A 27,591-nucleotide genomic window follows, 5' to 3' on the forward strand; every position below is an offset into this window, starting at 1 on the left:
GTTACAAATTACACATTGTTACAAATACTAATTTGTTGTAACATATTAAATGGATGATGGACATCCACGAATTAATACATACCAAACATAACATATCATGCTAAATGGACTCCTGAGTGGCGCAGCGGCCTAAGGCACTGCGTATTAGTGCAAGAGGCATCCCTACAGTCCCTGGTTTGAATCCAGGCTGTATCACATCTGGCTGTGTTTGGGAACCCATAGGACGGAGCACAATTGACCCAGCATTGTCCGGGGTAGGCAGTCATTGTAAATAAGAATTTGTTCTTAACTGACTTGCCTAATTAAAAAAATGGAATGTCTTGGTTTTACATACAAAACAATATGAAATGCTCTGAGACCACATTGAGCTATTAGTAGGCTAGTCTGCATAATGAAACAATCCCTAGAAAGCTATTGTTTTGACGGTGGACCGATTCTATTAATGCTCAATAATACACTGGTTTTAAGCAGCACAAACTTTTTACCCAAGCTGGGAGAGAGCACAAGGTAGGCTATAGACCTAACAGGACAGTTGTATATTCAAACAATAATTTATTGGTTACTGGTTAGTATGCTGTTCATTTAAAAATCTTCAATGTTTGAAGTTCCCACTTTAATTACTGAACAAGTAAATACATTATTGCCACCAGCCAGCATTCTATATAGCAGCACTGCGACACTGCAGGCCTCTAGCTTCGTGAAACATAAACATTAGGGATGCACGATATATCGGTAAGCATATCGGAATCAGCCGATATTAGCTAAAGATGCCAACATCGGCATCTGACCGATGTCTTGTTTAACGCAAAACCGATGTCAAAGCTGACGTGCATACCTATATAACGTAGGTAGATTACGTGCATACCTATATAACGTAGGTAGATTACGTGCATACCTACATAACGTAGGTAGATGATGTGCATACCTATATAACGTAGGTAGATGACGTACATACCTATATAACATAGGTAGATGACATGCATACCTACACAACGTAGGTAGATGACGTGCATACCTACACAACGTAGGTAGATGACGTGCATACCTATATAACGTAGGTAGATGACGTGCATACCTATATAACGTAGGTAGATGACGTAATGACGCCACGAACAACACAGAGCTACACGGCGTTCCTAACCGAGCCCAATGTCTGCTGTGTGGATCTATTTTGGTGTTTCAAAGGAAGATATTTACACCGCTATTATTTCCCGAGGAGGGGAGAGAGTGAAATCGTTCAATACCACAAACCTAATTACTCATTTGAAAGTGCATCACCCCCAGACGTTCAGCGGAGAAAAAAAAAGCAGAGAAAAAAACGTAGCCCTACCGGAGTTACACTGTATCGTTGAAATGCACATCGATGAGCTACTTGCTATGGGCGTCGCTGCTATTAGCGTCATAACTGACATTTGGACCAGACATGTCAGCCCCATGAGCATGCTCAGTCTGACAGCACAGTGGGTCAACGAGGATGTCGTACTGAGGAGAGCCATATTGCATGCTCAAGAATGTCCTGGTTCTCTACCTCTGTTGTCATTTCAATGGCATTTGAGAACATGTTTGAAACTTGGAATCATGAACACACTCCTAGCTCCATTCGACCAACTGACTCGAGAAATAAGCTCATCAACTACGTCTGCAGCAGATGTGATGTCGTGGCATTGAAACTACTGCTCAACAAAACTGCAGACAGACCGTGGGGTTAAAACTTGAAAAAGTACTCGACTAGAGGCTGTGAGCAAGCGATTAGGTGGCATTCTCCCCGAGGCTCTTTACTGTGTCGCCACCATGCTAGATACAAGGACCGCTACTTCGATGCAGACAAGAAACAGGGTTTACGTGAAATGTTACATACACAGCTGGACAAGATGGAAATGGACACAGTGACAGTGCCCACCGAGGAAGAGAGGCCACAAGACGGACAGACTGAGCTGAAACTTCAATGCTTGACATGTATGATAATCCTGGTTGAGCATGAAACGACTGGACAAATGAACAATGAAACAGCACAGCAGGTAAGTGAAAGAAATAGGTTTTGATTATGTTTTACTGTTAATGGGGACATACGTAAATGCCAACAAAATAACTTTTTGGTTAGTGTGTGTGTGTGTGTGTGTGTGTGTGTGTGTGTGTGTGTGTGTGTGTGTGTGTGTGTGTGTGTGTGTGTGTGTGTGTGTGTGTGTGTGTGTGTGTGTGTGTGTGTGTGTGTGTGTGTGTGTGTGTGTGTGTGTGTGTGTGTGTGTGTGTGTGTGTGTGCGTTTCAACTATTTAACTGTACAAGAATGCTTCTAAAATATTAAATATCGGTTATCTTATCGGGTTTTTTGGCAAAGAAAATATTTGACATTGGTATCGGCCAAAAACGTAATATCAGTGTATCCCTAATAAACGTTAGGCTTAACATGGGAAATTTACAACCAAACACTGTAGCCTACCTCAGCGTTTATTTGTGAAGATGAGGTTGGCCATTTTTTATTGATGTCATCATGTAGCAACCAGGGACCTCACGAGAAGAAGAGATGGCTCTATCTATGTGGCCTATTGTGACTCCACGAAGAGAGTCAACTGACCTTAAAAGCAAGCAGATATGACTTAGAGTTCAAAAATGAATGGCCAGAGCATAGGGAAGAAAGTTGTCTGGTCACAGTCAATACGGCTCAGAGCTTCAGGTCTCTTTGGGCCAAATCAAAACATGTGTCCTCCTGCTTGTGTATGTTCAACAACTGAATCCAGAACCTGTAACTAACTCTTAAGCGGCCTTTTTAAATTTGACCAGACAAGTCAGCTAAGAACAAATTCTTATTTACAATGACAGCCTAGGAACAGTGGGTTAACTGCCTTGTTCAGGGGCAGAACGACAGATTTTTATCTTGGGGATTTGATCTACCAACCTTTGAGTTACTGGCCCAAAACTCCAAGCAATAGGCTACGTGCCACGTCAATGGGTAGTGGGTAGTCCAAATCCATTGCATTTAAAACTGTACCTATGGGAGAGTGACTGTAGGGAGGATTAGTAGTGCACTATATGGGGAAAAGGGTGCCATTTGTGATACAACCTGTGAATATCTGATATCTCAAGATCTTAAATAACTTTCATGAGAACAAACTTTCAACCAGAAAAAAAGGGAGAAAAATGGAGAAAAGCATCTAGGAACATAAAGTGCTTTGTATCAAAGTTAAATGAATGGAAATCAAACAATGGATGAGTCTTGTGCACGGGAGAGTGTCTGGGAGGGAATAGCCAAATACCTGTTAAATAATAACAACAAGAGAAGGGAAAAAGAAGCAACTGGCTTTGAAAGTACCAATCTGAGAAAACATTTACATTAAAAACCGTTACAAAGCATTGACGCGTACTGCATCCTGTGTGTGTTGACCTATCAGAACATCACACACAGAGTTCCGTGAGATAAGGAGAAGTATTGATATGGACCGGTTAGGTAGGAATTGTCAGTCTGTCTGTCTGTGTCTGTCTGTGTCTGTCTGTGCGTGTGTCTGTGTCTGTCTGTGCGTGTGTCTGTGTGTCTGTCTGTGTGTGTCTGTGTGTCTGTGTCTGTGTGTCTGTGTGTCTGTGTGTCTGTGTGTCTGTGCACCAAACCTAGGTGATCAACATTCAACCACAAGAGAATGAGTGGTGAATACCAGGTGATGCGGTAGTATACGTACCGGATAGATGGGTTGCATTTTATGTACACTAAAAACAAATACAAATCCCCCCACCCCCCCATCATGATAAACCCTTTGTGTTCCAAAACATTCTGAGATTATCTGAACGGGGGTCATCAGGTTGACCTCGAATTTACTCCAGTTAATTGTACGACAAAACAACGTGAGGGTGTAGCGCAGAGCAGAGATGAAGCTAACAGCGCTACCGCTAACCCAATACTTTGGCGAGGACATATCCCCAGTACCTTTTCTTTTTATATTTCTTAGCATGGACTTGACCTAAGACTAGCTTTAGTTTACACACCATTTGTCCACATTTTAAAACACACACAGAACCAACCAAATAAAGAATTTACAGGAATCAGTGTTGGACACTATACAATACGAACTAATATTAGAAACTGCTAAAGTGTATGATTATTTGACTTAGAACGTTCTGGCAGAAAGCTGCCACACATGATGATTTTGCTGGGAAGTATGTAATTTATTGAAGGGGTAAGGTTGCAATCCTTGTAATGTAATCTATAGACGATATTCAGTAGCAAGTAGCTGGAGAACTGGTGGGTACAGGGTGCAACCAATGACAACACGGCTGTGCAAGGATAGCCCTGCTCCTTCTGAGGTGCACCTCCACCCAGCTGTCTGTCTGTCCATCCTTGTCAGCCAATCTTGGACAATGATGTTGGTGATCCAACCAACGACGGACGACAATGTTGGTGTGTGGATAGGTGGTGGTAGACCGGATGGAGGGAGAGAGGGGGGAGTCATCCTAACCCCATCCCAAAATCCCAAGTAGCCGCCCCTTAGGAAACTGTCTTCTTCCCAGTCAGATCGCCATCCTTGGAGATCCTGTCCAGCCGCATGTAGGGTTCGAACGCAGAGGATCCGCACCCATACCCGGATGCCAGTTCATGATGAGCACCCCCTAGCAGTGGCATGGAGAAGCACAGTGAGTGCGACGGCGGCATGCCCAGACGCGACGAGGGCGGTGTCCCACCCAGGGAGGGCAACGACAGCCCGAAAGTCCCGCCCATCCCATGAACGCCATTTCTCGGTGGTGTGCTGCTACCCGGCGAGGAGGAGCCTCCGGGGCTGCCTAAAAGAGAGCTGTTTCCTGGGTGGTGGGTGCCCAGTAGGGGGTTGGGGGGCTGGGCGGAGAGGAGGCGCCCCTGCTCAAGGAGGCGCAGGATGTTACAGGTGGCCAGCGACTCGGAGGTGGAGGAGGAGCGCTTGTCAGAGTCTTTGGTTGTGTCTTTCTTCTGCTTGGTACGACGGTTCTGAAACCACACTTTGACCTGGAAGGACAGAAGAAGGGAGAGAAATGCTAAAGGGTTAAAACATGGTTTTATTAATGAAATGGTTTGGTTCACTAAAGCAGCTGACAACAGGGTAAATAATAACCCTTACTTTTGTCCCGTTAAAACCATACAAACACATTTATATTTTGTCACTTCTCCAGAGCAGTTGGGGTTAAGGGCCTTGCTCAAGGGAACATTGACACATTTTGTACCTAGTTGGCTGAGGGATTCGAATCAGCAACCTTTTGGTTACTGGCTCAAAGCTCTTAACTGCTAGGCCGCCCCAGACTCTTTCTCACCGATCATCTTAGCCATCACTGGATTTCAGTTAATTCTGTTCATGAAACTTTAATCCAGAAGTTGTAAAAAGATCACATTTTCAAGGGAGTCTTTGTCAAGAAGGCAGCTCCAAATTGAGAGAGTTACCAAGGACAATACTAAAAGGCTTTCAGTGGAGGCTAAGGTAAAGCACATGATATGCCCACAGTATGCACACGTTGGTGACACACAATACAAAAGTGCCTCGCCATCCATACACCCACAGACACAAGCATCATACATACAAAGGCAATCCCAAGTACACCTCATTGGATCAACACTGTTGTTTTCCTGACTGGGTTTGACCACGATTGGATGGTTTTACCCTCATCTCTCTCACTAAGGTGCCTAATAGAGACGGGGGGGAGGAGTCTGTGTGAGATTGGAATGGAATGGGGACCTTGTCAGCCAGTGAAAGTTAGAGTTAGTGAATCTGATCTTTGCATGCTCTCACAAATGATTGGCCTTAATAGATTTCTGATTGTGCTGTGACTTGGAGGTGGTCTATGCTTAATTGTACAAACTTTTGAGTCACACTCCTCCTGTGATTGGAGCATCCCCTAACTATGCTCTCTCTTTCATTGCAGTTTTCGCCCTCTGCCTCCTTTATAACCTGGAGCAGGAACACAAGACGCAGGCTGTCGGTCCAAACAGCGAAGGTCTGAGCTGCAGCGCTCTGGTCGGAGCCAACTCTTTGAGCCAATGTATGTTTGATCCGAAAATGTGGTCAGAGGCGCTTTATGGATGGTGTGACGCAGGCCTGATGCTCTATGCCACGTCGCCGTCCGCCTCTCAAATGTTGTAAAAATGCGGAGGGCTCCGTGTAGCTCCGCATTTGCATGGTAGGTGAGGGCGGGAGGTCCAGTATAAATACAAACTCACCTCCTTGACAACAGCTCTGCTCGGCGAAGCGCAAGAAGTATGAATGCCCTGACTTTTGCAGAGACCATATCACCGCAAATTATATCACCGCGATTGTGGCGCCGCCAGGCAGCTGTTATTCATATTTTTGATCAAGTTTTGCCTGGTGAATTGTATTGCTCATGACACCATCCAATGGGTGACCTGTCATGACACCATCCAATAGGTGACCTGTCATGACACCATCCAATGGGTGACCTGTCATGACACCATTCAATGGGTGACCTGTCATGACACCATCCAATGGGTGACCTGTCATGACACCATCCAATGGGTGACCTGTCATGACACCATCCAATGGGTGACCTGTCATGACACCATCCAATGGGTGACCTGTCATGACACCATTCAATGGGTGACCTGTCATGACACCATCCAATGGGTGACCTGTCATGACACCATCCAATGGGTGACCTGTCATGACACCATCCAATAGGTGACCTGTCATGACACCATTCAATGGGTGACCTGTCATGACACCATCCAATAGGTGACCTGTCATGAACCTGTGATTTGTTGTATAAGAATTTGCCCCAAACTTAACGCTTTGTATTCAGGACAAAAAGATCACGCAAACAGGAGGCATGTATTGGAATATTTGTATTCCCTTCACTGTCATTTGTGTTAATATTGTGGAGTAATTACAATGTTGCTGATCCATCCTCAGTTTTCTCATGATCAAAACCATTAAACTCTTAACTGTTTTAAAATCACCAGCATTTCCTTCTTCTCCAGCAACTGAGTTAGAAAGGAGGCCTGTATCTTTATAGTGACTGGGTGTATTGATTCACCATCCAAATCCTAATGAATAACTTCACCGTGCTCAAAGGGATATTCAGCGTCTATGTTTTTATATTTACACATCTACCAATCGGTGCAAATCGTTGCGAGGCATTGAAAAACCTCCCTGGTCTTTGTGGTTGAATCTGTGCTTGAAATTCACAACTCTATTGAGGGATCTTACAGATAATTAAATGTAGGATTTTATTTGTTTAAATCATGTTAATTATTATTGAACATGCAACTCGTGCAATGGAGGGCTATACTCAGCCTTGTCTCAGGGTAGTAAGTTGGTCTGTTGACATCCCCCACAATGTCTCCTGACCCCCCCAGCCTCCAGTATCTATACTATAATAGTCTATGTGCTGGGGACTGTCTGTTATATCTGGTGTAATTCTCCTGTCTTATCTGGCGTCCTGTGTAAATTTAAGCATGCTCCCTCTAATTCTCTCTCTCACCAGTCTTGGCGTCAACAGTGAAGAGGCGACTCCGGGATGCTGGCCTTCCAGGCAGTTCCTCTGTCCAGTTTCTGTTCTTTTGCCCATCTTTAATCTTTTCTTTTTATTGGCCAGACTGAGATATGGCTTTTTCTTTGCAACTCTGCCTAGACGGCCAGGATCCTGGAGTCGCCTCTTCACTGTTGAGACTGGTGTTTTGCGGGTACTATTTAATGAAGCTGCCAGTTGAGGACTTGAGGCATCTGTTTCTCAAACTAGACACTAATGTACTTGTCCTCTTGCTCAGTTGTGCACCGGGGCCTCCCACTCCTCTTTCTATTCTGGTTAGAGCCAGTTTGCGCTGTTCTGTGAAGGGAGTAGTACACAGTGTTGTAGGAGATCTTCAATTTCTTTACAATTTCTCACATGGAATCGCCTTCATTTCTCAGAACAAGAATAGACTGACGAGTTTCAGAAGAAAGGTTTTGAGCCTGTAATCGAGCCCACAAATGCTGATGCTCCAGATACTCAACTACTCTAAATAAGGCCAGTTTTATTGCTTCTTTAATCAGAACAGTTTTCAGCTGTGCTAACATAATTGCAAAATGGTTTTCTAATGATCAATTAGGCTTTTAAAATTATAAACTTGGATTAGCTAACAAAACATGCCATTGGAACACAGGAGTGATGGTTGTTGACAATGGGCCTCTGTACGCCTATGTAGATATTCTATTAAAAATCTGCAGTTTCCAACTACAATAGTCATTTACAACATTAACAATGTCTACACTGTATTTCTGAACAATTTGGTGTTATATTAATGGACAGAAAATTGCTTTTCATTCAAAAACAAGAACATTTCTAAGTGACCTCAAACTTTTGAACGGTAGTGTATACATCTTTATTATTATTTTTAGAATTAAGCTTAATGATTATGGCTCTAGATTGCAGGACAAAAAGCTGTTTCAGGTATTTGAAAAATGCTAAATTCTCCAACCCCACAGCCATCCTCATACGTTCTGCCCCCCTCAGATTTTTGGGATACATGACACCCCTGCATAGTATTCACATGCTCTGTGACCATCAACGCATCGCCTGTTTATTTTGACAACCCTGCTATCTAATCCAGCTAAACAGGGGATATGGCCATTGGTACAGCAGACTGAGCACCAAGCGGCTTCCATTTTGCAGCTAGACACCATAAAGTGTTCATGTAATATTATTAACGTTTCACAACAATTTGCTGATTTGACAGTCAGGCAGAATAATGTAAGGATGTGGCTTTGAACATGCCATCTCTCAAGTCAGTGCACACGCCATATAGCCTAGCCTACACACGGAGGAGGGGCTATCGTGGGTTGCGTTCCAATGGCAACCTACTCCTTATATAGTGCACTAGAGAATAGGGTTCCATTTGGAAAGCATCAATGATGAATAGGACCTAGCGAACCGAAATGATTAGCAGCAGCATGGCAAGTACAGGACACACACACACAACACAATACGACCAAGAGCTGAGCTGCTGCATTCACATCACACACAGCAGTCACAGAGAGGTCATATGTATATAAAACATGCAACCGATGGCAACCACAGGACAGAAACCTCCCCAGTCGCCACCACAACTCTCTCTTTAACATTTACTCACAGACATAACCTCTGGTAACCTCTGGTAACCTTGAAGAGAGAGGGGAAAGTATTCAGACACTCTAGGAGGAGGACAACGGAGGTAGAATCAAGAAAAATATTAACTCGGTTAAAGAGTCTGACTGGACAGATGAAAGCTATATGATAGAACTGTTGTTTACGGGGTTGGGGTTCATTCCATTTCAATTCCAGTCCATTCAGGAAGTAAACTGAAATTCCAATTCTCTTCAATGCCTTTCAAATCAGGAAAGTGTGGAATTGGAATTCAGTTACATTTCTAAATGGACCTGAAATGGAATTGACCACAACCCTGAATAAAACTGTTGTTTACACCTGCGGTCCTGGTGGTTAGTTAAGTCTCAGGACTTCAGGTCACTGTCGTCGCAGAGGTTCCATTAGTATGAGTATAACGAGATTGGGAAGGAATCTTCCCCCGCTGAGAAGGACACTGATGCCACATCTTAGACTTAGAGTAAAGACCTGGGCCTCAATCCACATAGTCTCTGTCTTGTCTTAACCCTCTTTATGTATATAGTGCATCTGACTAAGCTAAAAACACCACTTCCCACACCAGGGTTTCTCAAACCAAAACCTCAGATGGAGTTTGTGTCCCTAATGCCTCCCCATTGGGTGAAAACCCACAATCACCGCTCTCCGCCTCCTCGGTGGGGCGTGGCTTAGCCAGGGACTGAGATGCTGGGAGGCTGGAGGGGGCCGGGCCATTCATATCACAGTCGTCCGCTTGAGGAAAAACCCTGGGGTTTACAGGGGACTACTTCGGGAGGGAGGGGGTGGGGGGGGAATTATGAAAAGAGAAAGAAAACAAATCTCTACCCTCTCGTACAAATACACTATTGGAAAAAATCCATCCTAATGAGATCCAGGGTTCAGAGCTAGGGCAGAGATTACAGAGAGAGAGAGAGGGGGAGAGCTGGCCTGGCAATGACCTGGATTTGCCCTGCAGCTCTCCCGATCCCCTCTGCTCTCTGCTCTGCTAGGGCACAGCCAGGGCAGAGCAAGGCTGGGCAGGGGTGGTTAGAACAGAGGTAGGAGAGGAGAGGATAGAGTCAAAGCAGAACATTCTGGATAGCTGGACTGCTACAGGGTAGTAGGCCTGTGTCCACTACTACACACTCCATCTCACAACACAAGGGTTAGAGTAGAGCAGGTAGGGCAAGACAGCGTGTGCAGGACAGTGCTGGATAGTCCTGAGTCCACTAGTACTAAACACTGCCAAACCACAGCAACACAAGCAGAAAACAAACAGGGATGGAGTGGTGTTAGTTTGAGCCACCTGCTCGGGCTAACTAACCCAGGGCAAAGGTCAACTGGGAGTCCATGTGTGAGTCCACCGAACTGAAGCAGCTCAAGAGATGGATGTCACACTATTTACAGTCACATCAGCAACGCAACACCGGCTATACATGCAGACAGATAACCGGTGTCATGAATCGTTCTGATCGTGTCTAATGAAGACATCAAACCTACACATCAGAATGATTCATTAGAAAATGGAATGCTATAAAAATACATATATAAAGGATGAGGCTGGCCAAAATGTGGTAACACTTTTATCACCCTTTGTCTGGGATGACTTTGTTTCTAAGCCTCCATATAGTTCTTATGAAGGCTTTATCAATGTCCTATAAAGCTACTAAAGGTTGTAGTTGTGACCCAATAATTGGGTGTACTAGTGAGAAGCTAGTTAATCTCTTAAAAGAGAGTCTGTGGGGTGGAAAAGCCTGGCTCCATTAAGCAGGACGGACACCTGCTGGCAATATTTCGAACACTTTCTGTGACCCTGGAAGAGGCTCAATGTTCCCCCGTGACCCCGCTGATCCTACACATGTGATGAACATCAGACCGCCTGGCCTCGGTCTAGGAGTACAATGACTTTGTTTTCTATAGCAAAACTGTATGACTGTATGGCCCTTTTCTATAGGGAAACTCTATGGTAACAATGACTTTATTTCCTATAAGAATACTGTATGGTAGCAATTACAAAATGTTCTCTATGGAAACGGTACGGTAATATTGTACATGGGTGAATATGACAAATGTTCCTTTTCCTTCACAGCCCCTCTCTCTCTATCTCCAATCCCACGTTCTGTTCTAACACCTGGGACCTCATCCAAACATGGCCCCAGTTTCAATTTGTAACTCTTACCCCCTATATCTCCTACCCCCTATATCTCCTACCCCCTATATCTCCTACCCCCTATATCTCCTACCTCCTCATCTTTTTCACCTTTTTTCACCTGCTCATCCTCTCGCCCTCGTGCCCTTGCTCCTTTGCCCTCATCCCTCCCTCCCTCAATCCCTCCTTTGCATTACTGAAACACATGTCCAGGCAGGTTCAGCCAAGGGTCGACCCCATCTTAGCCACTCACTGGTAGATGTAGCTCCCTAATCCTCCTTAGCGCAAAAGCACTTGGGACTATTATTAGGCCCTCTGCTCCGCACTCTGTCCCCCTCCCCATCCCGCCCACCGCCCCAGCCCGGAGGTGGGCCAAGCCCTTCGTCCTAAGGTCCTATGATGTCGAGATTTAGATAAACCAATTCGGCTTGTTGTTCTTCCTAATCCAATGAGATAATTGCGTTATGCTATTTCCCGGTGAATGAAATGAAGGCCTTGCACGCATGCACACACACATCCTTCAAAGAGATGTGTTGCACCAAAAGAATATACATTACGAAAGCGTTTTGGAGACACCAAACAATGGCTGTGTAAACGTTTTTGTGCAGATAATATCTCTGATGTATCACAAAAAAATATCAGTTGTATCACAACGTTGTGTCAAATGTGTTGAACGTTAGTTTTACAACCTGAGACTGTACAAGGCCAGAGTAGGACATCAATCACTGTACATAAAATTCCTTAAACTCTTGATCACACTTTTAAAATAATGAATAGCCCGGCAATGAATAGACAATGCAACAACATTTGTAACTGGTTTAGGCCCACGTCTGTCTGTCTCCCTTCCTTCCTAAAAATGTGTCCTACTCTTTCAGTTTTATACAATCCCTGCCTCTGTCTCGTCCCCTCTCTCATTCTCCTACATCTGTAGGACTACGTAATGCCCTGTGCCCTCCGTGCTCCAGACGACTAGCCAGACAATGTCTGGGAGTTACTGAGAACAATGCACAGCGAAAGACATTCAGATACACACACACACATACACTACATGGCCAGAAGTATGTGGACGTCCCTTTAAATGAGTGGATTTGTCTATTTCAGCCACCGCCGATGCTATCAGGTGTATAAAATAGGGTACACCGCCATTCAATCTCCCTAGACAAACATTGACAGTAGAATGGCCCCGTACTGAAGAGCTCAGTGACTTTCAACATGGCACCATCATTGGCTGTTGTGAAGTGGAAACGTCTAGGAGCAACAACGGCTGAGCCATGAAGTGGTAGACAACACAAGCTCAGAGAACGGGACCACTGAGTGCTGAAGAGCATATCACGTAACAATCATCTGTCCTCAGTTGCAACACTCACTACCAAGCTCCAAACTGTCTCTGGAAGCAATGTCAGCAAAATTGCTGTTTGTCGAGAGCTTCATGAAATGGGTTACCATGGCCGAGCAGCCGCATACAAGCCTAAGATCACCATGCGCAGTGCTGGATTGATGTAAAGCTCGCCACCATTGAACTTTGGAGCAGTGGAAAAGCGTTCTCTGGAGTGATAAATCATGTTTCACCATCTGGTCGTCCGACGGACAAATCTGGGTTTGGCAGATGCCAGGAGAACACTACCTGTCCCAATGCAATGTGCCAACTGTAAAATTTGGTGGAGGGGAATAATGATCTGGGACTGTTTTTCATGGTTCGGACTAGGCCCTTTAGTTCCTTAAGAGAAATCTTAACGCTACAGCATACAATAACATTTTAGACGATTCTATGCTTCCAATTTAGTGTCAACAGTTTGGGTAAGGCCTTTTCCTGTTTCAGCATGACAATACCCATGTGGACAAAGTGAGGTCCATACAGAAATGGTTTGTCAAGATTGATGTGGAAGAACTTGACTGATCTGCACAGAGCCCTGACCTCAACCCCATTGAACACCTTTGGGATTAATTGGAATGCACACTGTGAGCCAGGCCTAAACGCCCAATATCCGTGCCCAACCTCACTTTTGGTCTTGTGCCTGAATGGAAGCAAATCGCAGCAGCAATGTTCCAACATCTAGTGGAAAGCCTTCCCAAAAGAGTGGCAAATCCATATTAATGGCCATGATTTTGGAATGAGATGTTCGACGAGCAGGTGTCCACATACTATGTACATACATACATACACACACAGAGAGAGACAGAGTCCGAGAGAGAAAGGAGAGAGAGACAGACACACACTCAGACCCCTGCTTTTTGCATCCTTGGTGATAGCACAAAGCAACCAATGAAAGTCCCGACAGCAAAGCAATAAATGAGTGACAACAGCACAGACTAGTATATGTGAAGAATCTCAGTTTTTTTTGCATTTTTTGTATTTTAACCCCTTTTTCTCCCCAATTTCATGATATCTAATTGGCAGTCTTGTCCCATTGCTGCAACTCTTGTTTGAACTCGGGAGAGGCGAAAGCCAAGAGCCATGCATTCCCCGAAATATTTCAAAAACTATGAGCATTGTACTTGGGACAAATCATTCACTAAACCCTAAACCTCAATTAATTATTGTAATAAATAATGTGGACATTGAGCAAGTTGAGGATACTAAACTGTTTGGTGTAACCCTGGATTGTAAACTGTCATGTTCTAAAAATATTGATACAATGGTATCTTAGATGGGGAGAAGTCTGTCCGTAAAAAAAGTGCTGCTCTGCTTTTTCAACAAAACAAGTCCTACAGGCCCTAGTTTTGTTGCACCTGGACTACTGTTCAATCCTGTTATCAGGTGCCACGAAAAGAGACTTAGGAAAATTGCAATTGGCTCAGAACAGGGCAGCACGGCTGGCCCTTGGATGTACACAGAGAGCTAACCTTAATAATAAGCATGTCAATCTCTCCTGGCTCAAAGTGGAGGAGAGATTCACTTCAATCACTACTTGTATTTGTGAGAGGTATTGACATGTTGAATGCACCGAGCTGTCTGTTTGAACTACTGGCACACAGCTCTGACACCCATGAATACCCCACAAGACATGCCAAAGGTCTCTTCACAATCCCCAAGTCCAGAACAGACTATGGGAGGTGCACGGTACTACAAAGAGTCATGACTACATGAAACTCTATTCCACATTACGTAACTCATGCAGCATTCAAATTAGATTTCAAAAACAGATAAAAATACAGCGGGGGCTGTGAAGCAACAAAAAGCAAAGACACATGCATACAAACACGCGATAAGAAACGCACTATACACACATGTACACATAGATTTAGTGTTATAAATATATGGTAGTAGAGAAGAGGCCTGAGGGGACACACTTAATGTGTTGTGAACTCTGTTATGATGACACTGATTTTTAAATTATTTTTGTTAATGTATTACAGCTTTTCTTTTGCTGGACCCCAGGAAGAATCCGTAATAAATACAATTACAAATGTGAAAATCCCAAAATGAGGTCATTAAAACTATATACCCTTCTTTAAATTATTGAATTGGAATTTCAGTTTGCTTCCTGGTGACTGCTTTCAACTCCAACTGACCCCAAAACCTGCTCTAGAAGCCCAACTGCTGCTGTTTCAAAAAAAAAAAAAAGAGACTCTGTACTACAGTATATATGGAAACTTTACATAGGCCCTGGTGTTATCCCTGGTCCGGTTATTCAACGTGGCTAGGGAAAACTCCTGGCCCCTGCACACATATGGCCACTCGTGTACCCGTGGTGCACTAAGACGGTTACTGTGGGTCGGGTCTAAAGAGCTGAGCTCCCCAGAAGGAGAAGTGACAGAGGGATGTTTGTCAGCAGAGAAGGTATTAGTAGGGATGTCTGTGTGTATAGGATTCGGACAAGCTGATGTTTCAAAACAGAGGTGTTATGCATCTTTTTTAATATGTCCTCGATCCTATCTCCTCACAGGGCTTTAGAAAGATTAGGATCAGATCCACTCTCTGGGACTCTGCTCTCTCTATCTCTGTCTGTCAGTCCCTCTGCCTCTGTATCTCTCTCTCGGTATCTCTCTCTCTCAAGCGTGAAGATCTAGGGTCAGTACAGCATAGAATAAATGAGCCCTTGTTTCGACAGTTTGTTTCTGGCATTTCATATCTCTGTCTTTATCTTGCATTCAGTTCTGCAGAATACAGGGTTAGAGGTCGCATACCACTCTAGACATGATCAACAATACACACACAAGCACTTACTGTACTTCACACACAAGTCTCTAAAATAAACTTTGGTTGTGGATGTTTTCCAGCAGCTCAAACGGCCCATCTGATTGTGCATGTTAGCAAGCTTTGCTGCCTTGAAAGATCAAAATACACCCAAATGTTTGGCCATAGCTGCTCGCTAAAAACATTTTGTCACTTAGCCTTCTACCACTTGTCCCAGCCCGGGATTAAACCAGTTTTAAACACCCCCTTCCACCATTAAATCCATGGCTTTCCCACAGATGGGCAGCAGAGAACAATATATTGATACATTGCAATGTAAGTAAAATGGTCCCTGGTGATGGTAAACTCAGTTGGGATGGGAACAGTGTTGGGTAGGTAAAGAGAGGTTTCTGGGCAGCTATATGCATAACTGTCTCATTTCCCAAAATCCAACCAGTTTTGAACAATACAATAACGTAATAGTCAAGTTGAAATAACATGGAAACTATGTTGACGCAACTTCCTTATGTCCAAAGGGGTTGAGAGCCTGTCAGGTGACAGATTACGATATCTTGTCATCATTTAAACAAGAGTAAAAAGATAAACCCTCATTCGCTTAAGTATTTTGTAAAACATAATTGTTTCAGTCTAGACCATCATTTCAGTCAGAGGGAAAAGTCATTTCAGTAAATTGTGCTAAAAGTGTTGTCCTACCAGATCCACCACCCACCAATAAGACATCTCCATTCCTCCTAGGGCCACCACCCACCAATAAGACATCTCCATTCCTCCTAGGGCCACCACCCACCAATAAGACATCTCCATTCCTCCTAGGGCCCCCACCCACCAATAAGACATCTCCATTCCTCCTAGGACCACCACCCACCAATAAGACATCTCCATTCCTCCTAGGGCCACCACCCACCAATAAGACATCTCCATTCCTCCTAGGGCCACCACCCACCAATAAGACATCTCCATTCCTCCTAGGGCCACCACCCACCAATAAGACATCTCCATTCCTCCTAGGGCCCCCACCCACCAATAAGACATCTCCATTCCTCCTAGGGCCACCACCCACCAATAAGACATCTCCATTCCTCCTAGGGCCACCACCCACCAATAAGACATCTCCATTCCTCCTAGGGCCACCACCCACCAATAAGACATCTCCATTCCTCCTAGGGCCACCACCCACCAATAAGACATCTCCATTCCTCCTAGGGCCACCACCCACCAATAAGACATCTCCATTCCTCCTAGGACCACCACCCACCAATAAGACATCTCCATTCCTCCTAGGGCCACCACCCACCAATAAGACATCTCCATTCCTCCTAGGGCCACCACCCACCAATAAGACATCTCCATTCCTCCTAGGGCCACCACCCACCAATAAGACATCTCCATTCCTCCTAGGGCCCTCACCCACCAATAAGACATCTCCATTCCTCCTAGGGCCACCACCCACCAATAAGACATCTCCATTCCTCCTAGGGCCACCACCCACCAATAAGACATCTCCATTCCTCCTAGGGCCACCACCCACCAATAAGATATCTTCATTCCTCACATTGTAGAATGTATAGCTTATGTACAGCCAAGTTCAAATTAAAAGGTAACATAATGAAATCCATTAACATTTCTCGATGTGAAAGATAATCATTAGACCCTGTCTGCTGTGTGTCTGAAATGGCACCCTATTATCGAATATAGTGCATTCTTTTTAAAACAGAGCCCTATGGGGTAGGGCCCCTTTATATAGGGAGTAAGGCGCTGTTTCGGTCACACTCTTAGACTATGGTGTTTTTCAAGCAAGCTGAAAAAGCCTACTCGGTGGATTGATAGACGTAATTGAATCACGTTTAAATATTGGAGGAGAAAGCTAGTGGACGGGATGAAAGGCCTCCAAATTGTATGGAGGTATTAACCGAGGGTCAACCCAAAATATACTTGTAAGCTTAAATGTAAAACAAAGGTCTGAGAAAACAATTGACGAAAACCAAGCAAGCATCATTTTGGGATTCAGAATCGGAACCACCCAGAAATGTAATTTTGAGTATTTTGCCAGCTGAGTAAAGTCAGTGCTGCTAAACCGAAAAAGAGGAGTCACAGTCATAGCAGCTATAGAAAAAAACATTACCATGACTTTATCAATGTATCCCCTGATATAATATGAATTGTCATAATGGAGAGGTCTTTGAAACATAACTGGTGAAGTCAGTGGATGCTTCATGCTTCGCTGGTCTCATTCATCGTGTTTCAAACATTTTTTAGAATACTGATTTGCAAATGATGAGAAACTTTCACCAAAGCTCAAGTAACTCCTCTAACTGCTAAAGTAACCGGTCTCCTCCCCTACAGTGCCTGTGAACCGGCAGCGTTTAGCCTGCTAGGAAGGTGCACCTGGCGTAGGCGATACTGAGTAGCCGCGCAGACATCCCAAGACAACCTCCATAGCGTGCCAAGAGTGCGGGGCTCCCCGCCGCGTTACGCGGGAAGGGGGAGCCACCTGCTGGGCTCTGGGGAGAGGCGAGGTGTTTCCTGAGTGAGGGAGGATTTTACTTTAAATGTTATTCATCCCCTCTCAAATAGTTTGCTTTCATAAAGTTCGTGTCTCTTGGTGAACTCAAAGCTTTTACGCACAACTGGTCTGGATATTAACTTTGTTTTTACTGCGAAACTGTTTAGGTTGCCCAAAGCACATTGACACCTCATTGAATAAGTTGTCTTACATGAGGCTATGTTATAAGGATGGCTTATTCATGTCATACCTATACCTAAACAAACCGTTTGATGTTTAACCTATCACGTGAACGAACAGCAGAATAAGGACATTATCATATATCTTTCATGACATTTTGGCTAAATGTAAATGCAACCTGTAGCTCGTTGCCTGTGGAATTTTGATAGTGACCAAAGATATTCGAGTTACATCTTTGTCAACGCCTATATCCCGAAACACTAGCGCTTAGGAATCCGTCAACTTTGGAACAATAAACTATTTACGTGAATGACATCACATTCCCCACTGGAAAAAAACGTGTTTTCAAGTCATTTCAACAACAACCACAGCAACAACAAAAATAATTGAATGTGATGATGTTCGATTCAATTTGGAATGCTGATTGGATCTGCAAAAAGTCATCAATAAAGGCATTTCGTATAAGGGAATTTCGTATATTTTTCACTAAACTTTGAACGTAAATCCAATTAAGTGACATTTAGTTGTTGATTTCACATGGAATTCACGTTAGTTGGCAACTCAACCAAATGTAAATCAAACTAGATGTTGAACTGACGTCCGTGCCCAGTGAGTGCAATATCACAGGTCAACCCCCAATGAGGTGTGCCTTTGATAACTTAATAAACATTATAAAAACGACATGTTTTAAGCCCAATGAAGCCTTTCGTGACCGAGATTTCGTGCTGGTAACACGGAATATAAAATAGGCCTACCAATGTCTAAATTGAGCAATTTGAGCTATATGTTACAGCACAAAACATGCTTGGCTAAATTAGGCTACATGTTATTACGTTGTTGGATGCACTAAGGTTCAGGCTTAGAGCCTATTACATTTACTCGATTACATTTTGATATTAGGCTATTATCTCTTGACAAATCAAGTAGGACCTAGTATAGCATTTGATTAATTCAATAATTTGTAATATCTACTTCATCCGATCTTTTTTAATCGAAAGAAATCGACGAGAAAGTGTGCATTTAAATGTCTCAGTAGGCGCTAAGTGAAGAGCCGTTTGATGTAAACACTCTTTGCCGTTACCAAACCATGCAGAGGCCCACATCTACATAGCTAACAGCAAAAATAGGATTTGTGATAGCCTTGGGTTGAAGTTTACTGGAATATTGTGCTAGATACTAGATATAACATTACACGTTTTGTTTAGTTGGATAACTTGGTGTGACTTTACTTCGAAATATATTGTTGTTTGGATGCCAAAATAGACATGTTGACAATAGTAATAGGTGAACATACTCTCCTCCAACACGCCTATGAGGCTGCTTGGACACTACAGAATCAGAATGTTGTGGATACAATGTATTGCATGGTGCTGTAAAATGAACTTGACTCTGACTGGAAATATTTGGAGAGGATGAATACGAATGAGGTTGCCAAAACGCACTCAGAAATCAGAGTATATTTTTTTCCCCAAATGTGCATTTCAGTTCTCACCTCCTCCTGAAATTGAAGATAAAATCGTGTTTCTGACCATCAAAGTATAATGTTGCCTTTAGTTAATCTGAGTTAGTACTATAAATTATTCATAAAAGCTATTATTACTACGCTCAATCGTACATTTCTTCTCAAATGGCAAAGCTTTAAAACGCACTGTAAGTGGACCTGAAAATCAAATTACTGGTTTGACTCGTTTTAAAGCCTTGAATACCAGCAACTCATAAAGATACAGCTAAGAGTCTCGAGGCCTACTCGAACAAAGTGACAATATAAACTCTGAAATTGAACTTCACCGAAACATAAAAAGTGAAAGCTTTTAGAAATGACAGAATGATTAATCGCCTAATGTGGTTGTTCTTCGTTTTCGTTGATTAGGGCCTATATGCATATTTTCTCCTGGGACTATTCAATGTTGTAAATGATCAAAACAATCAAAGCAAAATATATTAGCAGACGAAGTTCACAATTTCAATGGACACAGCTTCAAGAAATTGCTCTAAAATGCTCCAACACCTTCTGGGTATTGTTTTTAATAGCCTCCAGGTGAAATATGTTTTGTTTTTACCTTTATTTATTTAACTCGGCAAGTCAGTAAAGAACAAATTCTTATTTTCAATGACGGCCTAGGAACAGTGGGTTAACTGCCTTGTTCAGGGGCAGAACGACAGATTTTTACCTTCTCAGCTCGGGGATTCGATCTTGCAACCTTTCGGTTACTGTGCTAAATTATGACTGACAATATTGCCTATAGAAATATGTGATTATTATAGTTTTGAACAATCTGAAAGAATTTCTGGGTAAGCTGTAGGACCTATAACCGATGTATTGCTGCCACCCAGTAACCTATATACCCCCATACGTTCTCTTTCCCCTAAAAAGTGGTCGAAATAGGCCCCTCCCACTGACAGCCACTACTATGCCCTGAAGAACATAGCATGAATGTGGCTACTTGCGTCCCAAGAGTATTAGCTTGCTTTCCTCGTCTCGTCTCCTCTCCATCATTGCCATTGATCTGTAGCGGTTATCAATTCGCTGGACAATTGTCCATTTTTATCAGCTATGTTGGCTACAGCTAGCCTATGTGTAATTGTTCCGTTTTTGCTGTATCTATAGAATATGTGGATGTATGTGTAAATTCTTCGTTTAGATATTCTGCCTGTATAAATTCAGTTTTGTGGTAAGCACCATTTCACCAGGTCAAAGTCCTGGTACATTTAAATGCACGTGGCGAATAAAGGTGATTCTTAACAGTGGTCAGGGGGATGCAGTTTAACTGGAGGCTACTTGGTATTGGACACGGTCCTTTCGACAATAGGGCCTACAGCGTATTTAACAAGTGGTTTCATTCACACGAACCCTTTCAATCTTTCATTTTCAGGAATGGATTTATGGACGACACATTGCGTTTAGGTCTAGCCTACTAAATGTATTGTGGAAATGATGTTAACTTGACATGTAACTAGTTTAGTTATATAGACATAACTCGTATAATTGGATCAGAGGCAAAGTAATGCATCAGTTGACATAACAAATGAGGCCCTATTCTTTCACACCATGTTGTGTGTTATTCTCCATCCTTGCTCAATCATTCATGTGGAGGGCACTGGCTATAGCAGCCTAGCCTACATCCATCCGTCCCTTGTTACTGTTGTCTAGACTAATGTTTGTTTTATAGGCTACAACCCACGGGTATCTACAACAACAAAAAAGTTTAAATAACACAAAATACCTGTTATTATTATAAGGCTATTATTAGTATTGAATACTTACTGGAAAGCATCGAGGTGGTTATGTTGTTTGCTTTATTTACATGAGACGTCTGGCGATGGAGCTACTGTGAATTCCCGCTAAGAAAAGGCAGCACTGACAATATGGACGCACGGATAGAACCCGAGAATGGAGCCCTTGCGCAAATCCTAGCCTATATCATGATGACCATTGGAGTTTCCAAAAAACAAACATTGGTTATGATGTTAGATGTACACGTCGTGCTTTCTCCTTAGTGGATCCATCTCCGTGACAAAAGTTGGGTGTAAAAACATCTGAGACATTATAGAATGTGACTGTGCACAGCGATGAGTTATCATGATAGCCTTCCTTAAAGAAAGCATACCTTTCAATCTAATATATAGGCCTACAATGGGGACTCAAGGTTACCTATACAAGTTGTCTTTATTGGCACAAGAGGATATCAGTATATTATCGATAACGCACCACTTCTGAAGAAATAGGCGTACACTGTCAAATGATGTATGTTTCTTACCTGTGTTTCGGACAGGTTCAGCTGCCTCGCCAGCTCAGTGCGCTCGCGGCCGACTACGTACTGGCAGCGCTGGAACTCCAGCTCGAGTCGGTAGAGCTGCTCCGCGGTGAATGATGTCCGCGTTCGTTTTGGCCTGTCGAGGTCCAGACCCTTTGGCAACACGATCTCCCGGATGGTGCCCTTGGCATCTGTGGATATACAGCCAGACACCGTGTGTGAAATGTCCCAAAGACGTATTATAGTTGCAAATACCGTAGTAGCCTACCAATGTCATTATTTTTTTGTACCGACCAGGAAGATATTTTTAAACATTGTGCTCCTACGCAATATATATAATAATAATAATCTATTGATGTGATCATTTTTGTCAGTATGAGGACATTGACATCTAGTTGTCTTCCTTGGAAATATAGGCTAGTCAAGTTTGTAGTAAAAAATAAATCAATAAAAGGGGAAGAAGTAATAGATGGATAATATATTGTAAGAATCACAATATCCCTAAATAAAACTCAATGCACCTTACAGAGATAACAGGCATATCCGTTCGTTAGATAGATATTACGCGTAAAATGCCTTAGAATAGTTCTTCTATATTTTCAACTGAGAGTAGGCTATGGTCCTATAGCGTGCTGCAGTATGTAATGGTCCAAGAATCCACCCTGAATCCACCCTAGAATCCACCCTGGAGAATATAGTGTGCTGCAGTATGTAATGAACTGGACATAAGGTATACCATTTAAAAATAATAATGTTTTATTGGAGAATAGGCTACCTCTGAGTTTCACACATTCACCATAGTAGCTTGCTTTTTTTTGCCGTGTTTGGGGAATATTCTCAAAAAGTTATAGCCAGAACAATGAGAACTGAAAGATACTTCCCTATCCCATTATTAAATTATAGGCCTACCGGTACGTAATTGTCTGTCTCAGCGCAAGTAGGCCTACATTTTTGGAGAGCATGTTATCAGAGTTATATTTCAAATGAAACCTCTGCATTTGCCATGAGTCCTTAGAATCCACCCTGGAGAATATAGTGTAACCGGCTAGTTGACGCATCAGTACACAACGTTAAATATAGCAATGTATTGGACAACGTGAAATCGTTTTGTTCAGTAAAACATCATGAAATGTGTTTTCATATACAAGTATGGAATATGCCTAAGATGCTATTTATGCAATACCAAAAACCTATTAAGTGCAAAACATATAGACTAACCAAGCTGGGTCCTACCATAAAATACACATGTCAAAGGAGCAGTAGCCTAGATCTGTCGAATCATGTGGCGTCTAAATCTATTTCAATTCCTCAGCAAAACTTACATTTAATTAAAGTTATAGAAGATATAACAACTCTGAATTTCTTGAAATAATAGAACATTATATAGGCGTACTGCATCATGCGTAACCACCGTATACTATTTGAAGGATTGTAGGCTATACGTAGGGTTTATGTGGTTCGGTTCATCCACATAGGCCCTACAGCCAATATATTGCACATTTCATGAGGAATTAGCATCTATAGGGCCTATACGGCACGGTCTCTGTGTAGAGCTTGTCTACCTTCCATGCAAGCATCCATGGTATTAGTACGAGCTATAGAGACCCGTTCCAACATTGTGCATATTTATAATTTCTAACTAAACATCTACTCATTCATAATACCCAATATTAAAATCCTCCTTTGCAGCAGGGCCTTTCAAACGGTTTGCACGCACATCGAGACTTTGCACATAGACAGACCGCCTGACCTTTCTCTGACCTCGGCTTCTCAAGCGGTACCTAAGCGCATTCAATCATCAGCTTTAAAAAAACAATAGTGACACCGGGTATTGCGAGCTTGGTGTCCCGAGCAACTCTGCCAAAAACGCTCAACTCGCCCTCACCACATCTAATCAATCTCGGTCTACCGCCGAGGCCGTTCACTTCTACAATTACCGGGCTTTCTGTTCAGATTCAGCCCCGGGGCACGCGCAAATGAATTCAATTATGTAGACCTTTCCTGTAGGTGATGTGTATGATTATCGTTGTTCAAATGAAAGGTTAATTTATACATTTGGTGAAAATCAAATGTGCACAAATAGGGGGGGTAACTGTTTTTTGGAAGAAGTTGATATTAATTGATCAGTGTTTTTGGTGATTATAACTGATATATGGTGTTACGGTATCCATGACAAATATTCATCTCACGTTGGTGTGAAATCTATCCGGGTAAGGGGCATGGATATGCTATTTTAGAAATAAGTGGTCAACTTGAATATTATGAATAGGCCAACAAGTTCAAATCTTTCAAAAATAAACTCATTTTTTTTGCTGCTCACTATGACTATTTACTTAGAAAGCCATATTCATAATTGTGATATTATCTCACTAAGGATTAAACAACAAACAAAAAAATGCATTACTTTAAGGGTTTTTTGACGTTGACATTGTAATGCATTTTACAGCCCTGACTAAAGAGCAGTGCAAAGAGACGTCATTACGCTCTGAACAAAACTATTGAGTTGCATTAAATGAATTTCTATTCTAAGTCAGTCAGTCACATAGCCTATAACTACTATAGCCTATTTGACATGCAATAAGTATTTTATGTCATTTTGCACACACCTTTAACAATTTCACATGTTTTACAAACTGTTTTTTCTTTTACAAACTGTTTCTTTTTATTTTCTGAAAATGCGTACTCCTGGAACTACTTTACTATATTTTAATACGCATTAGGAAGGTAATTATAACAAGTAATATAACAAATAAGGCATGGTGTTGTTTTGTTATGAGAAAGGAATGTGGTTGTCCCCCCACAATGATTATTGTCATAATTTACTACAAACTATTGAAACATTATTGTCATCATGGCGCAGACACTTCCAAGATTTTTGGACATGGTGAAATAAACTATGGAGATATCAGTTGTGTGACTCATGCATAGAGGCCACTAATTACACAATTATATATTTGGAAATTGAAAATAGTAAATTGTGTTTTGTTTCATTCTCAACACTTTTTAAAAATAAGTTGCAGATCCTAAGAACCACAATAATATATATATATATATATATTATATATATATACACAATAGTTCAAATAACTATTAAGTTAGTCTACACATTTTGGAGAATTCCATCAAAAGATGGCAATAGGGCTAGAAAGGTGGAGCTCAATTTCTTTTAATCAAAGAGAGCATGGACAACATATTGCTTACTTTTGAGTAATAATCCCTTAACTCAAACAAAGATGAATAAACCCACACAGAAGTACACATGATGGTTTGTGTGTTTTTTTAAAGTAGTTTGTTTGCCAATAATTACTTATAATTTGTTGATTCATATAGTACAAAGCAGCTACATGTTATCATTATCTCTAAACTCTACTGTACATTTTAATCTCAGATGTTCATCATTTTCATTCAAATTTCGTTAGAATTTTTTTTCTTCTAAGTATAGCAAATTTGTTTCAAAAAGGTATCAGGAGCCAGAATATAGGCTAGCTATATATTCCTTTTGTATATTGGACATATATAGTATTATATCTTCATCTGCATATGAAATACCTTATTTGATTGTATTTACATAAATCACTGCAACTATTTGTTTATTTGTAAGCGTAAAAGTATTATAGTAGAAGTAGCAGTGTAGTAACATGGCCTAGTAACCTAGTAGTAGTAGTTGTAGAATTAGGCTATTAGTAGTTGTGATTGCAATAGTGGTATATTTGCAAATGCATTACATATATTAAATTAATTTAATGGAAATGCTCAAATATTAAGAATTATAAACACCTGGTTTTGTTCAGTAACGTATGCAAGACAATATGTGCCCTCTTTTTGCAATATAGATAACCATTTTCGCCACAACAATAATAAATCATATTTCGTTACTAACCTCGAACTAAAATCCTCCGGCAGTAGTCTGGGTCCACTCCTAAAAGTTTATCATGTCCGTCTTCACTGGATGAGGTCGGGGTGGAAGCAGATGTACCCGGAGTATCGGTTGTGCTCTGCACCGGCGACCTGCCCCCAAGTTCGGTATGGCATTTGTCTATCCCGTCACGGCACTGAGAGTTGGATCCAAGGCGGTGGTTGTTGCGATCCTCGGCGATCTCATCGCCCATATTCGTGGCTTGATCGAACATCGATTTTAATATTGGTGTATAGATCTTCTGTATTCTTCACCTCGCTATTGGCCAGTTATTGCTACTCGTTGCACCTTTAAGTCATGTGCAATAGTTCTCTTCAGCTGTGGTGAGGCAGACCATGCCCCAGAGTAGATCCAGTTAAAAAACAGAACCCGCCACGCCGACCTGGGATGGAACCGAGCTGCACTGCAAGTGTCTCGGCATGTTTCAGCACTATCTTGCGATCCGAAGTACAGGAGAGAGATCGTGAATGGTGGTTAGAATGAGGGGGCCCTTTGGACAAGCCTAGGGTCCCTCCTCAGCTATAGGACCGCGCTAAATCTAACATGCATGTTGTACGTACAGTAAGTGTATAGTCTACAAGGGGAGACCAGATCTATGACCAAAGAAGCTGGGAGGTGCTACACTTGCTCACCCACATATAAATCAAATGAAAGACGAGCGCGTAACCAGCAGAGGAACAGTCTCAGCCTCTGTACAGCACAGTCAGTTCACTCTCTGCATTCAGGAAATGACACTTTTTTTGTCCTATAAACCTTGCACCCCTGAGCATGGGCTTGAAATCAGTTAATTTACCACCGTTTGAGTTGTTGGTTTCGGTGGAGCTGTCTTGGCGTGGTCACGGATGTTGGGTTGTTGGTGGTCTGCTCGGGGTCTTCTTCCTTTGGAGAGCGCAATAATGTATGTGTAGAGAATGTTAAGGAGGGGCGTTCAAACAGGGGAAAGGGTCACATACGGACGGTGAGGCATAACGAACCAAGCGAGGCTTGACCGAGCCATTAACTGTGTGTAGCCTAGAAATCTTGTATGACTGTTCAGATAATCTTGGTGGCGATAGTTTTGCTTTGTCTTGACGGTGTGACAGTCATATGGACAATAATGTTGTGGCAGGGTGCACTTTAAAGAGGTTGTCACCAGCAACGTAATATCCGGTTTGCTCGTCTTTGATTGGTAAACAGACAGATCAGTCCGTGTACGTTCCAAGAAGTGTATAAGGCCGAAGGGTTGGTTCCACAGCCTTTTTTGTTTACTCAACACTTCGGTCCAATTGTTAACTGAACCTAAAAAAATATTTGGCCCAACTTTAGAAAATGTAGGCAAAAATTAAATAAACTTAAAATGTGTTTTCTCAAATTGTATCATATGTTCATTCGACTAGAAATTATTATTTGGGCATTACCTAAAAAAAGGCTGTGGAACTAATTACACAAACACAGTGCTTTGACATACAATGTTTTCAATTTACATATTTGACACAAGTTAACAAAGGCTACATGATTACATTGTGCATGTTCATCTATACAGTAATGGATATTAAACATGTTCTTACCTGGATTTGAACTCAACCTCTTGGTTCACTCCAATCTTCCTGCTATGCCACCATGTCTGTGTTAATTACTGATTTAATGTATATTGTTACATTTTGCACTTCAAAGTAATATGCCCCACAAGCACTGGACAACAATACAGGAAACCCCCCAGATTGGTGAAATAAGTAAATCAAATCAATGAGAGAATAGTCAGATTAACTGAGAATTGACACGTACATGGTGGCAGCGCAGGAAGATCGGAATGTCATGAACTAAGAGTTCAAATCCCAGGAGAGGACATGTTAGATAATAGTTACTGTACAACATAATCATACATGTCAAATATGTAAGTTGGAAACATTGTT

General features: G+C 42.2%; 1 protein-coding gene across 1 annotated transcript; it reads right to left on the minus strand.

Annotated features, from left to right (window-relative positions):
• Positions 1–3,751: 3,751 nt before the first annotated feature.
• Positions 3,752–26,761, minus strand: vax2 (ventral anterior homeobox 2). Its single transcript, XM_046328096.1, has 3 exons — positions 25,664–26,761; positions 21,787–21,974; positions 3,752–4,964 (listed from the first exon to the last, which is right to left on the minus strand). The coding sequence occupies exons 1-3, from the start codon at positions 25,911–25,913 to the stop codon at positions 4,473–4,475; spliced, it is 930 nt and encodes a 309-aa protein (XP_046184052.1). The 5' UTR covers positions 25,914–26,761; the 3' UTR covers positions 3,752–4,472.
• Between the last annotated feature and the right edge of the window lie 830 nt (positions 26,762–27,591).

Source organism: Oncorhynchus gorbuscha, linkage group LG25 (assembly GCF_021184085.1).
Source record: "Oncorhynchus gorbuscha isolate QuinsamMale2020 ecotype Even-year linkage group LG25, OgorEven_v1.0, whole genome shotgun sequence".
Taxonomy (NCBI): domain Eukaryota; kingdom Metazoa; phylum Chordata; class Actinopteri; order Salmoniformes; family Salmonidae; genus Oncorhynchus; species Oncorhynchus gorbuscha.